The sequence below is a fragment of the Podarcis cretensis genome (assembly GCF_951804945.1).
Source record: "Podarcis cretensis genome assembly, chromosome: 13".
NCBI lineage: Eukaryota > Metazoa > Chordata > Lepidosauria > Squamata > Lacertidae > Podarcis > Podarcis cretensis.
Window position 1 is genome coordinate 25,414,282 of NC_137182.1, and position 14,194 is coordinate 25,428,475.

General features: G+C 48.4%; 1 protein-coding gene across 2 annotated transcripts in view; it reads right to left on the reverse strand.

Moving 5' to 3' along the window:
- KCNH4 (potassium voltage-gated channel subfamily H member 4) overlaps window positions 1-14,194 on the reverse strand; it is a 51,595-nt gene that overhangs the window by 31,076 nt on the left and 6,325 nt on the right. For both annotated transcript variants that reach the window (XM_079949357.1, XM_079949358.1), the window contains exons 2-4: window positions 7,599-7,832; window positions 2,670-2,801; window positions 483-610 (exon numbers count right to left, since the gene is read on the reverse strand). In XM_079949357.1, the coding sequence (XP_079805483.1) occupies window positions 483-610; window positions 2,670-2,801; window positions 7,599-7,832 (494 nt within the window). The remainder of the gene's footprint in view (window positions 1-482; window positions 611-2,669; window positions 2,802-7,598; window positions 7,833-14,194) is intronic.

Below are 14,194 nucleotides of genomic sequence, written 5' to 3' on the forward strand. Positions count from 1 at the left end.
GACCTTGGGCCAGGCCTCTCGGCCTAATCTACCTCATAGGGTTGTTGTGAGGAGAACATGAAGAGGGTGGGAAGCTATTCCCTTTCCAGAGTTACAATTTCCACAGTCGTTTAGCAGTCCGTCTTCCCAGGGAACTCTAGGAATGGTTGCCCTGTGAGGAGAATGGGGGGGGGGGGTTTCTCCTAAGAAACTCTCAGCACTCTTAGCAAACTACAGATCCCATAATTCTCTGAGGGAAGCCGTGGCAACATAGTGCTTTAAATGTATGGCGTTGTGGCCTCAGTCTTTTCCATGCACACCCATCCTTAAGAGGTCCCTCGTTCAGAACGGAACAATGGCCTCTCAGAATAAGGTGTTTGTGGGGAGCAAGGACAGAGGTGTAGGTCTGCCAGTATGCAGACAGTTGCATAGTTAGGGCCGCAAGGATTAACCAGTCACCACCATCCCCTCCTCAACGGGCAAAACAAGCAAATCATCTTTACGCTGTTGATCTTCATCTCTGTCCGCTCCTTCTTGCTGAATTGGCTGGCGAGGTGGTGCAAGGCTGTGCGGCCTTGCTTCCTGGCTGCCCGCAGATGGGAGCTCCCTGCCTTCTTACAGCGGTGCTTTTCTGGAAGAAGAAAAAGAGTGGGACAGGTCAGGCTCAAAATTCCCATCTTAGAGAGGGAACACCTTGTTTTATGTGGATTCTGACATTGCCGTGCTGTATCCAGCCCCCTTGGCTTTCCTGCTCCAAGCTGAAATGCTGACCTCAGAATCATATGTGTGGTTGGGGGGGGGAAACAAAAGTGGCGGTTAGTTGCCTCTTTGGGGCAAACTCTGCTAGCCATGGATGTGATTCTGTGGTGTTGACAAACCTGTCAGCTATAGGGTACTCATAAGCAAGGCAGTTTCAAAGCGAAGTGCTAGGTTGGCTGCGGGTCTCTAACCATAGGAAAAGAGCTAGATGGAACCTTGTGGGCTGATTTCGTTCAATAGGCTGTTAATGACAGAAAGTCTAATTACGTCACTCTGAATACCTTGCAACAAGCTAGATGCAACAAGCAGTGAGCCAGCATGTGATACCACCTCCAGCTCATTCTGTTGGGACACAGAGCCCTGACATGATGACACAGTAAAGCAGGTGGAAGAGGAGAGATGTGGAGAGGCCAGACAAAGGCCTGCGAATGGAGGGGTGTCCTGTTTGTCATCCTTTGCCCCCCACCCAAGAAACTCACCAAACTAAACCTTCTGTAGCCTGGAACCAGGTGTGTGGATGCACCTAAATAGGATACAGCTATGGGCAACCTGAAGAAGCTCCATCAACCTTAAAAGCTAGCCTAGAGTGATAGAGAATGTTCCAGGAACACCCTCTTCACTGTGAGATTCTTTTATTTTTTGGGGGGTGCATGTGATCTGTGAGTTTGCTTGGGCCCTGGCTGAGAGCCAGGATGAATGAGTGGAGGTCGAAAGTTGTTGTGCAGGGAGCTGTGTTTACAAGAAGAAAGAACTGATATCAGTATGGATGGTTTTATCGTGCCCTTTTTCTAAATTTGTTGTTGTTTCTGCACATTGCTTGGAAATACGTTTTCATATTAAGCGGTACCGAAATGGTCTGAACAGAATGATAATATTTTTTTAAAAAAAATCTTTCCCGAAGCTATTTTGGTCAAAGAATTACCCGCCCTGTTCTGTAGTGATGGAACATCTCTGGATGTAAGGATAGTGATGACCTTAATCTAAGAACAGCTGCTCTTCTAACCCCATGGAGTCTTCCTCAGCTAATCCAAACAAACGCTTCTACAGCTTGCTTTCAGTCCAACAGTGATGAAGGAAAACCTCAAGCAGCCTTCCAAAAGGGTCTTCCTACTTCCTATTTATGGGAATTCTTTCCGGCAGCAGTTTGAGCAAGGGCCAGCCATCGGATGCCTGGGGGACCCTGACTGCAACAGCAACTCTTTCTTTCCCCACTTGCAATACCCAGCGACAGTTGCCTCTCAAAGCGGAGGCAGAACCTGGAACGAGGACAGAGACTGCAGCTCCCATCACCCATCACCAAGGACAATGCAGCTAGACTGCTGGCAGCTGGAGTTCCAACAATACTGGGAAGGCCGCAGGTTCTTGCTGAAAAGGGGTGAGCATCTCCTGTGCAGGCATAAAGGTAAAGGAGGGAGCCGGCGTACAGCTTCCGGGTCATGTGGCCAGCATGACAAAGCCGCTTCTGGCAAACCAGAGCAGCACATGGAAACGCCGTTTACCTTACCGCTGGAGTGCTACCTATTTATCTACTTGCACTTTGACATGCTTTCAAACTGCTAGGTTGGCAGGAGCAGGGACCGAGCAATGGGAGCTCACCTCGTCGCGGGGATTCGAATCGCCGACCTTCTGATCAGCAAGTCCTAGGCTCTGTGATTTAACCCACAGCGCCACCCGCGTCCCTTGGTGCAGGCATATACTATGCCTTTCCCTTTGAGAGAGAGATATGCACGCGCACATCCCAGACGAAGCCTTGCAGAGTGGAGAAGGAGATGCCCAAACCAGCTTGGAGCCAACGGCTGCTCTCTTAAGGCGTACCCCTCGCTCGGTGTGTTCTTCTGCCAAGGAGCACTGCCGCCCCACCCATCTGCTCTATCCTGGGTCTCAAGACCCTGTTTCTGGAGCCCAGCCTGCCTCCCCCACCAAGGCCTTACCCTCCTTCTTTTCACTCGACTGGCTCTTTCCATGGCTCTCGGTGATGTCCTTGAAGGAGAAGAGAAAAAGGACCACCTCGCCTTTCTCGTTCTTGATAGGTACGATGTCCAGCAGGCACCAGAAGGCTGTTCCTGCACCAGGGAGAAAAGGGACAGAGCAGCATCACCATCTGCACCAAGGAGGAACGACAGCAGCCCCTGCCACGCTCATCTCTGCAATCCCCACAAACACCTCCCTTGCTTCCTCAGGAGTATCTGAAGCTTCGGCAGCTTCAACCAGAACCAACCCCAGGGAATTTTGCCTGGATAGCTCAGTTGGTTAGAGTGTGGTGCTGATAACACCAAGGTTGCAGGTTCGATCCCCGTATGGGACAGTTGCAGATTCCCGCATTGCAGGGACCCTTCCAACTCTACAATTCTATGATTCTATTACCATAATTTCTTCCTGGTGGTTTCCTTCAAATGTGCCTTCATGCTTAAACTGCCCGTGATCAGCTTAGAATGGCTCTACGTTTTGGAAGCTTCTTCTTACAATGAAAAAGCAGCCTGCACATGCTCAAAGGCACTCTGTGCAAGTTTTTTTAGGGGAATAAATTGTATCCTTCTTGGCAGTGGGCGCAGGAAGATACTTTGCACATGCTCAAAGGCACTTTCTAAAACAAAAAAGGACACCAACCCTATAGAAATGGCCTCGTATTGGCTTGATCACAGCTGCTATGATCTGACCCAAACGAGGTTGAGGAGGAAGGTGTAGCAATCGCACACCTGGTGCCTGGGCTTAAGAAGGGCTATCAGGGGTCAACAAACTTTTTCAGCAGGGGGCCGGTCCACTGTCCCTCAGACCTTGTGGGGGGCCGGACTATATTTTGAAAAAAATAATGAACGCATTCCTATGCCCCACAAATAACCCAGAGATGCATTTTAAATACAAGTACACATGCTACTCATGTAAAAACAAGCTGATTCCCGGACTATCCGAAGTCCGGATTGAGAAGGTGACTGGGCCGGATTCAGCCCCCAGGCATTAGTTTGCCTACCCATGGACTATATGGTGCAGTAGCAGCTTTAAAAAGTTAACACTCAAGTCTCAAGCTGATGTTGAAAGAGAATCAGTGAACGCTACAACACATCTGAACAAATGCTTCCAAGAAGCGACAGTAAATATCAATAGCCCAAAAGCTGTACAATCAGCGTAAAAACAGCAACACCATTCTAGCAGATTAGAATAGCATTTGTATGAGAAACCATGAGAGCGCAAGAGGGATAAAACAAGAAACTACTAATAATACCCATTTCATCAGCACTATTCAGATCTTTTCTAGCCTGGTGATATGGTTCTTACACTAGTTTTACTTTCTGATATTCCTCTGATGAGGACATTTGTTGAAATGTGCTGGATGATTAATTTTTATAAATACATCCTTTGGCAGATGCTTGAGAATGACCTCTCTTTTCTTCTGTTTGGGCTATTTTAGGAGGATCGTTGTTTTTTAAAATGCAGCGGCAGCTAAGCCTTATTTGCTTAAGTAAATATAGGTAAAACGTAATAATAATATTAATATTTCCATGTGAGTGCGACTCACATCTTTTCTAGAATGGAAGTATGGCTCTTGTACGCTGCCATTTGTCCATTGGTATTTGACGTCTAGCCATAACACTGCAAGCGATAGGTTATGTGATGGCCTAGCAGCTAGCCTTCAGCAGCTGAGAAAGCTGTTATTTATTATCTGGTGGCAGGCAGCTGACAACCTCACAGAACCCAGGTTTAGACAGAGAAAAGGGCTGCCATGAAAAAAACAACTCTCCATCTCTCCATATCCCCACGCACTCCAAATGTAGCATCTAGAACAAGCACCACACTCTTTGCACCTGAAAGAATTGGAAGAGCTAAATGTGGAGGTAGTTTCAGAAGTTTGCCAAGCTCAAGCTGTTTTAACAGGCGATATGAAACAGTCTGCTTCGGTGGCACGATCCACAACAGTGGAAGATCTAACTTTCAACAAATCGCCTGCTGCCAGCACCACCAGAGAAGAAGCTATGGTGGTGGGTTCTGGGTCCTGGAAAGATCTCACAGAGCTCTCATGAGATCTTGTGAGGCTCCTGCCACATCTACCCAGAAACCACTTCCCTGGAGCTGCCACATGTGCCTCTTCAACCCCCTTCTGGCACTGACATTGAAGGCGTGGCAGTGGCTTCCAGCAAGATCTCACGAGAGTTCCACAAGATCTCGCTGGAAACCAGAAGCCGCTGCCACAGCAGGCATACAACCCATTTCTCTTTGGTCGCTGAAACAGGACCTGTGTTAAGGGGTTTGTTGCTGTAAAACAACAACAGCCCAGCATCTTAAACCATGTCCAGGGGAAAAATGCCAATGGAACCCTGGAGCTATGAGACACCCACCCCTCACTGAGGAAGCGAGTGTCTCTCTGGACACATTATTTCCCTTGGGCTCTCCAGAGAACCCAGGACCCCAGCATTGTCCGCTGTGCACCAGCAGCACTTCATCAATCTGTACCAAAGAAACCCAAATTCTACAATGTGTATAAATGACACAAACCAGCCTATTCTAAGAATAAATTAACAACTTAAGAAAAACCCAGCTAGTCCAGTAGCCTGTTCTCACAGGGACCAATCAGCTGCCTATGGGAAGCCAGGGAGAAGGATCTGAATGAAGCACTCTTCCCCACCAAGTGATGCCCAGCAACCCTCAGACCCTGAGCTTAAATTGTGCTTAGCTCAACTCTGGCTTTTTTAGATTTCACACTCTTTTAAGCCTGACCACAGCTGGCCCAATACATTATGGCCACAGCAATAAAAAAACAACAACAATTGCCGTCAACCAAGCACTATAAAAAAAGGAGCCAGCACTGATGCAACCTCAGCAGAGTCACCAGTGGTTCAGGATGTGAAGTGTCCTAACCACAAAGCAAAATCCTGACAGTGTCCAAGCAGCCCGTGCCTCTAGGGCAGGGGGCATTTTTCACACCAGGGGCCATGTTTCCTTTTGGGCAACCTTCCACAGTGATGGGCAGGGCCAGAGAGCTGATATCAGGAGCAGTTGTCAGGAACAGGTCGGCAATGCCTCACACAGCGTCAGTGCACTTAGCTCTTTACAGTGGTACCTTGGTTCTCAAACTTAATCCATTCCGGAAGTCCATTCCAAAACCAAAGTGTTCCAAAACCAAGGCACACTTTCCCATAGAAAGTAATGCAAAATGGATTAATCCGTTCCAGACTTTTAAAAACAACCCCTAAAACAGCAATTTAACACAAATTCTACTATCTAACGAGATCAATGATACATAAAATGAAAGCAATAATCAATGTAAAGGTAAAGGGACCCCTGACCGTTAGGTCCAGTCACGGATGACTCTGGGGTTGCGGTGCTCATCTTACTTTACTGGCTGAGGGAACCGGCGTACAGCTTCTGGGTCATGTGGCCAGCATGACTAAGCCGCTTCTGGCGAACCAGAGCTGCACATGGAAATGTTGTTTACCTTCCTGCCAGAGCGGTACCTATTTATCTACTTGCACTGTGACTTGCTTTCAAACTGCTAGGTTGGCAGGAGCTGGGACAGAGCAACGGGAGCTCACCCCATCACGGGGATTTGAACCGCCAACCTTCTGATCTGCAAGCCCTAGGCTCTATGGTTTAGACCACAGCACCACCCACATCCCTCCTAATAATCAATGTACTGTACTATAAAATAAATAAGACAGCATTGTAGATGACAAAAATTAAAATTAATTGTTTTTTTCTTATTTGCACTGATGATAGTTATTGTTTGGATGGGATTTTTGATCCATTTCCACAGTCACACAATCAGTAGCTAAACTGGGTTCCACGCAGTCACAAAAACAAATTAACCAAAAAAGCCTCAAAAACAAAAACGCAAAATAAAAAGCAGAAACAAAAGCGCCAAACTTAATCTGTTCCGGAAGTTCGTTTGACTTCCAAAATGTTTGAAAACCAAGGCACAGCTTCTGATTGGTACAGGCGCCCCAGAAACAATAGCCAGCAGCCCCAGCAAACATTCAGCTTCCAAAAGACATTCAGAAACCGGAACACTTACTTTCAGGTTTTCAGCGTTTGAGAACCAAGGCGTCTGGGTACCAAGGCATTTGAGAACCAAGGTACCACTGTATTCAAAGAAACAAGCAGCTCAGGAGGCCAGGCCTAGTGAGCATGGCAACTCTTCCAAGTAGACCTTGCCCCAATAAAGCAATAAAGCATACTCTCAGTGCCCTTAGATTCCTCCTCCCCTGCGTCCTTTCCAAGCAATCTGAGACTAGGCCAACAAGCCTGTCTCTGCTCCTCCCTCTTCATACCTCTTCTGCTCTTGGGAGACCAGGAGGGAGAGGAACTGGTTGCAGCAGGAGGAGACCCCCCCTGGTTTCTTCGCCAGCCTGACTCATCGCTGCCTCTTGACCCTGCTCCTCTCCAACCTCTGATTCTGCCTCTGATTCTGCACTGCTCACTGCCACAGACTCTTCCTGCTCACTAAGCGGAGCAGTAAAAGCACTTTTTCCCTTTGCACAGCAGGTTTTCTAGTTTCTTCACACTCATACAACCCTCTCTATCCTCTAACCAGGCAAGGAAGAGGTACAATCAGAGCCCCAGGGCACACATTGCAGCCAGGCAAAAACACTCCAGGAGGGTGAAAAGCAGGGAGGTCCCTACATCCTGCTCCATGTCCCTCTGGAGTCATTTCCATTCATCCACAGGACTGCAAGGAAGCTTTCCACACCCGAGTTGCTGGCCAAACACCAGATCCAACCTGGCTCACATGGCTAGAGGTGCTCCAGCAAATGACTAGCTCCCAAGCTGCTAATATGAATTAGCACCTTGAATTAGGGCCAGCAGCATACAAACAGCCTGCAATGCTGGGAAGGGAAGGGAGTCCTCCCAGGGGGCTCCGCGAAACTCACCACTCTTCTTGTAAAAGCAGACTTCGGCCTGGTACTCCTGCTTCCCCTCCAGCACTTTCTCAATGCGCTGCAGGACGGCTTCGCAGGTCTCGCTGCCGTAGAGGAAGCGGCAGCTGCAGTTCTTCTGCATGACTTCTGTCCGGGCGAAGCCAGTAAGGTCGCAGAATCCGTCAGAGCAGTAGACAATGGGGAAGCCGCGGTGCACCTGAGCGTTGGCCAGCAGGAAGTTGCTATCTGCAAGTGGGTGGAGAAGAGAGACCCTGAGTTGTCATGCCAGCATTGGCGGATGGGCAGGGGAGAAGGAATTCGGGTGCTGATTTTACAGCCTAAATCGGCCTTAAGGACTTAAGAAGAGCCTGCTGGGTCAGGCCAATGGCTCATCTATCCCAGCATCCTTTTCCCACAGCGGTCAACCATATGCAAGCAGGATTCGAACACAAGAGGACTGTCCTCTCCGTTGCTTCCCAGCAACTGGTTTTCAGAAGCATTGCTGACTTTTGGCTGTGGAAGCAGAACATAGCCATCATGGCTAGTAACCCTTGACAGCCCTCTCCTCCTGACTTTGCCAAGCTGGTGCCCTCCAGCTGGTGGGCTACAGCTCCCATCAACCAGGCAGTCATGTTGGCTGGAGCTGATGGGAGATTTAGTCCAACTGGAAGACACCAGCTGGGTGAAGGCTGGTCTGAATGGGCAAGCCCGATTTACGGAATGCCTCCTTCAGTGGTATAACCAGGACAAAGATTTCATGCAGATGTGGTTGATTCTGCAGCCAAGCTCTCTTCCTTTGAGTAAGCCCCTTGAGCACCCCATCATTGGCCAAGCCTCTTCTTTGAAGTAGCAGAAGCTGGAGGCAGACAATAGGCTTTTTATTCCCTGGTGGTTGAAAGTAACTTTAAGATTGCTGTTTATGGAATCTATGCTTCTCCCACTTTTGCCTTTAGGTGGGCTTCCCAAACTTGGGTTTCCAGCTGTTCTTGGACTACAGCTCCCATCATCCCTAGCTAGCAGGACCAGTGGTCAGGGATGATGGGAACTGTAGTCCAAAAACAGCTGGAGACCCAAGTTTGGGAAACCCTGCTTTAGGTGTGTCAGGTTTTGGTACTTTTTCAAAGCCTGAAAGACCTGTCTGACTGACCAGAAGAGACAGTTCCATCAAAGGTGTGTGTGTGTGTGTGTGTGTGTGTGTGTGTGTGTGTGTTTGCGCGCGCCCACGCTTGCATGCACTAGGGGTGGAGAACTTGTGATCCTCCAGGTGTGTGTACTGTGATCCTCCAGGTGTGTGTGTAGTTTTGGACTACAACTCCTATCATCTCTGGCTGTTGGCCATGTTGGTTGGGGCTGATGGGAATTACAGCCTGACAATATATGGAGGGCCACATTTTCCCCATTCCTGGTACACACATACAGAGTGAAGCCTCTCTCAAACCGCTGTCAACCTTTTTAAGAATGATTGCCTGTCCTCAAGTCAATATGAAGTAATATTACATAACTGAGAAAAGTGCCTTTGAGCCATTGCAACCCGCTTCCCACAATGTTAACATTAAAGAGCTGAACATCTCTCCAGGGCACATGTCAGGGCTCCCATACATGACTTCTCTTTCTAAAAATAAAATAAGCACTGCCTTCAGACTTTAGGTGTGTTCACACATTACATTCGGCATACAAACTGAGTACAGTGGTACCTCCGGTTACAAATGTTTCGGGTTACAAACTCTGCTAACCCAGAAGTAGTACCTTGGGTTGCAGACTTTGCCCAGGATGAGGCATGGCAGCAACGGGAGACCCCATTAGTGAAAGTGTTCCTCAGGTTAAGAACAGTTTCAGGTTAAGAACGGACCTCCGGAACAAATTACCGGTAAGTTCGTAACCCGAGGTACCATATTATATGGGTACACAAATAGCTGAGCTATATGCTCATACAGTTAGTCACATACAGTGCTCAATGTTCAATGCATGTACTGCCTGTGTACCCAGTAGCAGAGCTATACAAAGCAGGCATCCCACTTTCCCACAAACACCTGCACAAGTGCGCAGGCAGTTTGTGCCTGTGTTCAGCACAACTTGCAAACAAGCCTCCTTCCTCATGAAGGTAGAGACAACTTGTACACAGATACAAGCTAACCTGTGAACACCCGTCAAAGCCCATTGCAACACTCTACAAGGTGCCAAATTGCTAGACGTGATGCCCAACCCTGCAGCTTCACTGTGGGCCTCTTTCCATAGGAAGATCAGAGGCAGAAGGCAAAAAACACTCCTGCTTTGTGTTTCCCTGTTGCAAAGGTGAGAATCAGGGCTGTTGTTGTTATGCCACCGACCAAGTGGAAGGAACTCCTTGTCTAGGGAGGTTTGCTTGTGTGTGCGCTCACTTCTGTCTCTGAGGACCTTCTGAACGCTGGCTAAATCTCCTTTGTTTACCTTGGGCCTTCGGTATCTCTGCTTTTTCGTGGTGTTGTGCTCCAGGCCTGGCACCAGCATGCAGGACCCTTGGGCAGCCGCCAGGACCCCCAGCATCCTGTGGGGCCCACTGCTGAAACCCACCCTAGATCCTCTTTTTAAAAGGCACTCTCAGCACTGCCCATTGGCTGCTGTTGTAATTTCCCACAATGCCTTGGGAGGGTGTTGCACCAGAGGCATTGTGGGAAATTAAAACAGCATTTGCCCTGCTCTGATTGGAATACTGCAATTGCCACGCATACCCCACCCCCACCCAGTGCCTGGGTATCCCATCTTTGCTAAACAATGTTGGGGTGTCTTTGCTAAAGGCCACCAAGCTGCCATTCCTAGACGTAGTGTCCTCAGTATGCAGGGTGGACACTGCAAAATATAAGAGGACAGCACCGTGCTGCAAAGAGCTTACAAGCGAAAAAATTGAAACGGAGGCTGCAACAGAGGAAGGGCTATGGTTTTATTGCAACAGCCATTCACCCTGTTAAAGACAGGCTTTATCGCTGTTGCAAATTTCAGTAGAGCTGTTGCAAAGTCACTTGGATTTCTAGCAGATGTGGTGCTACAAACAGGCAAAGGTGGAGCGGAGAATAAGACTTCCAACACTGTTCAGGGGTAGCAAATTTGACCCATGGAACACAATCGCATGGGAAGTTCTCTTGCACCCCTGGCAGATTCCCTCCTGGGGAAATATGCAATTTGTTGGTGAGGGTGGGGACTTCATGGTAGAGCTACCCTTAAGTTCTCCTTCCTGGCAATTCCCTGTTCCATCTCCAAAACCAGACCCTGTGCGTGCTCCCTCCCCACCCCTCCTCCTAACACAAATCACTCTGGATCTGAAGGCTGACGATGCACTTTGCTTCCCAGAGACTCAGCAACCGCTAGGACCAAAGACACACCTGTCCCCTGAGGTGCTGATGGTGGGAAGAGATCTGCCCTAAGCTGACTTGATCCCTGTCAAAAGCCTTGAAGAGAAATCGGGATAATGAGTGAACTCGTGTTATTACATGTGGGGTGGGGGGAGTTTTGGCAGAGATCCTTTCCCTTTCCCCCCTCCCTCCCTGAACATGAGGGTTAAATGTTAAGGCTGTGAAGCAAAATTTGCCAAAGGGGAAGCTGCCGCGCTTAGTCAGGCAAATGTGCATCTATTTTAAATAACGTATAGTTTGCATCTGGAACAGGAGATTATACAAATAACCGAGGCACCTTCCCTACAGAAAATGGGAGTTTTGCTCAGCTGCAACCCTCTCTGTTTATGAGAACTTGCCAGGCACTGCTCACTTGTTTCGATGCATAGTTTGTTGGGTATCAAAAGGGGCTAGAAACTTGCTTTTTTGAAGATGCAAAACCAAACCGTATGGTATGATTGCAGATGCATGGAATACACACACACACACACACACACACACACACACACAGAGCCTTGTCCAAGAGAGAACAGCAGGAGAGCTGGGGGATAAAGAGGGTGAGGTGGAGGGAGACAAATTGTGGGAGGGGGCCACGGCTGAGTCAGCTGAGGATGGGCAAGAGAGACCATAAAAAGCATCCCTAGTAAAAGATAAAAACTGGGTGGAGGGATGTCACCCACACCCTTGGATTTTTTTGCACTGCTGACAGAACTGTAACTTTTTCCTGAGACTGCCACAGGCCTGTATTTCCTGGGGTGCTCTTGAGAAAGGAAGGCTTACCAGCCCCTGCATGGCACAATCTATTTTTGCTTCCTTCGCCGCAAGGCTTTCCTGATCCTTGCACAAGGGGTTGCCGGTGGAGGATACTGAGGCGGCGGCACATTCTGCCTTCCGACCAGCTCCGGCTCTCCCTGCCTGTTTGATTAGATGATTTGCAGAGTGTTGATCAGGATGTTGCCACCTTGCTCCTTGGCACGGCCCCAAGGCAGACAGATGGCCCTCGGCAGAGAAGGTGCCAAATTGGACATTTGGGCTACGGATTTCCATCCAGCAAGGTCAAAGTGTTACCCCTCAAATGGCGCCCAAGTCTGTGTCCTCAGAGAGGGCCAAGAACCGTGGAAGAGCTATGAAACCCAACCCTGATGTATAAGGTTCCAATATCCCCTTCCCTCTGGATCAATCCTGGCCATGCTGCACATTTTGCCTACGAAGCAAATCTCTCCAGGTGATCTGAATCGAGATGAGGTGGCATCCTCAAGGGGTGGAACTGGGACACCATTCAGGGCAACAGAGTAGGAAACAGGCATATATGACCCGTGGTTGATCAATCCACCAGAAAGTATTGTTGCACAAGCGGCACTGGAATGAACAGGAGCCAAACAAGGACACGCTAGGCAGTCCTGCACAGTTTATTTCAATGAAGCTTCTGCAGAAGATCTTGCCTGTAGATTTTGTGGTGTGTGTGTTGGGGGGAGACTTTAATTTTCTGCCTCAGACATTAAAATGCCTTGAAGCAGCTCAGAGCTGGAGAATGTCTGGAACAGGTGGCACCTAAATGCTTAATGCTGTAATGGCTTTAATGGGAGAAATTCCGTCCTGCTACTATCACACCAGGGCTTAATTTGAGCAGGACACAGCTCTCCGTCCCGTTTTCTATACTGGTACTCAGCTTTGGGACACAATTTTTTAAAAATATATTAAAAATATATTTATATACTGCAAACTCATATAACATATGAAAAAAGCAGTGTATAAAATTTGGTGCAAGTATAGTAAACATAAGATATCCAAATAACAATACAAAATAGTCATGAAAGTGACTGGCTCACCTTGAAAAACTTTAACAACGGAATAGGTCTGTCAAAAGCGAGAGCGCTGGAACACCATTCCACAGCATGGGACCAGTAAAACAAAACACCCAACTTCTAGCTGAAGCTAGTCAGGCCTCTGTATGACAGGGAACAGCTAACAGTGCTCCTCTAGATGATCTAATACAGGGTTTCCTAAACTTGGGTGACCAGAAATTTTTGGACTACAGTTCCCATCATCCTTGACCACTGGTCCTGCTAGCTAGGGATAATGGGAATTGTAGTCCAACAACAGCTGGGGACCCAAGTTTGAGGAAACCCTGATCAAGTTGGGATATAAGGGCTCAGGCAGTCCCCAAGGTGACCTGGACCCAAGTTGTTCAGGGCTTTCAGCCCCCAAACCAGCCTAGCCGTGGCCTATCGAAATAAGGATTGACGTGCCTCTGCACATACGCAGAGTGCTTTGTCCTCCTTATTGAACATCCAAGCTTTACAACCGAGGGCTGGGGTGGGTGAGTATGATTTACAGGCATCGTCGAGCCTTGGTCTCTTTTTCATTATGAACCAGAATTGCCTTTGGAGACAACGGGATAAAGGCCCAGTTGACCAGGACTTCAGTTTGTGGCCTTCCCCACCCGCCACCCCGGCTGGCTTGAGAGCTTTCTCATCCCCCTACCCCAACCCAATTGTTTAACTCTCGGTCACCTCAGGTCACTGCTTGGATTAACTTGGGAGGGGCTTGTGTGTGTGTGTATGTGTGTGTGAAAAATAGTTTGCGTCTGTAGCTAAGTCCAGTTTTTGGCTTCTAGGATGCAGGATTAGGGGGCTGCTTAGAAGGGCTGTGTATTAAAATGTGCACTCTCCGCGGTTCTGAGCAGCTCTCCCTCAGGCTGGCCGGCTGGCTGGAACCACATCCTGTAAGCTGCCCACCCTGAGAGGACACAAATGAACTTTTAGATGGAGCATCAGCAGAAGAGAAGCTCAGGAGAAGAGCCTCCCACCAGCCTGGAAGTATGATTTGGGAGCAGTCCAAAAGTTGTTTTATCAGCACAGATCTATTCAAATACTTATGCAGGCTGCCTTTTCAGCTCTGATTTTACTAGGAAACTCTGATTTTACTAAGAGACTGGGAAGGGCAAAAGCAGGAGGAGCTAAATGCAGTCTTGCTGGGTAGTGAGGGGAGGAAATGCATGAGATATTAAAACTTCATAAAATCAAGCCCCTCCACACTCTACAGCAGTGGCAGGAAACCTATGGTGCTTTGGAGTTTGTTGATCTCCAACTCCCATCAGCCCCAGCCAGTATAGGCAATGGTCAGGGATGATTTGTGTTTGAGTTTGGCCATATCTGAAGATAGCAGTTTCCCCAACTCTGCACTAAAGTAATCTATTCCATACTGGAAGGTTGTGGGAGACCAGCAGCAAAGGTCCGACTA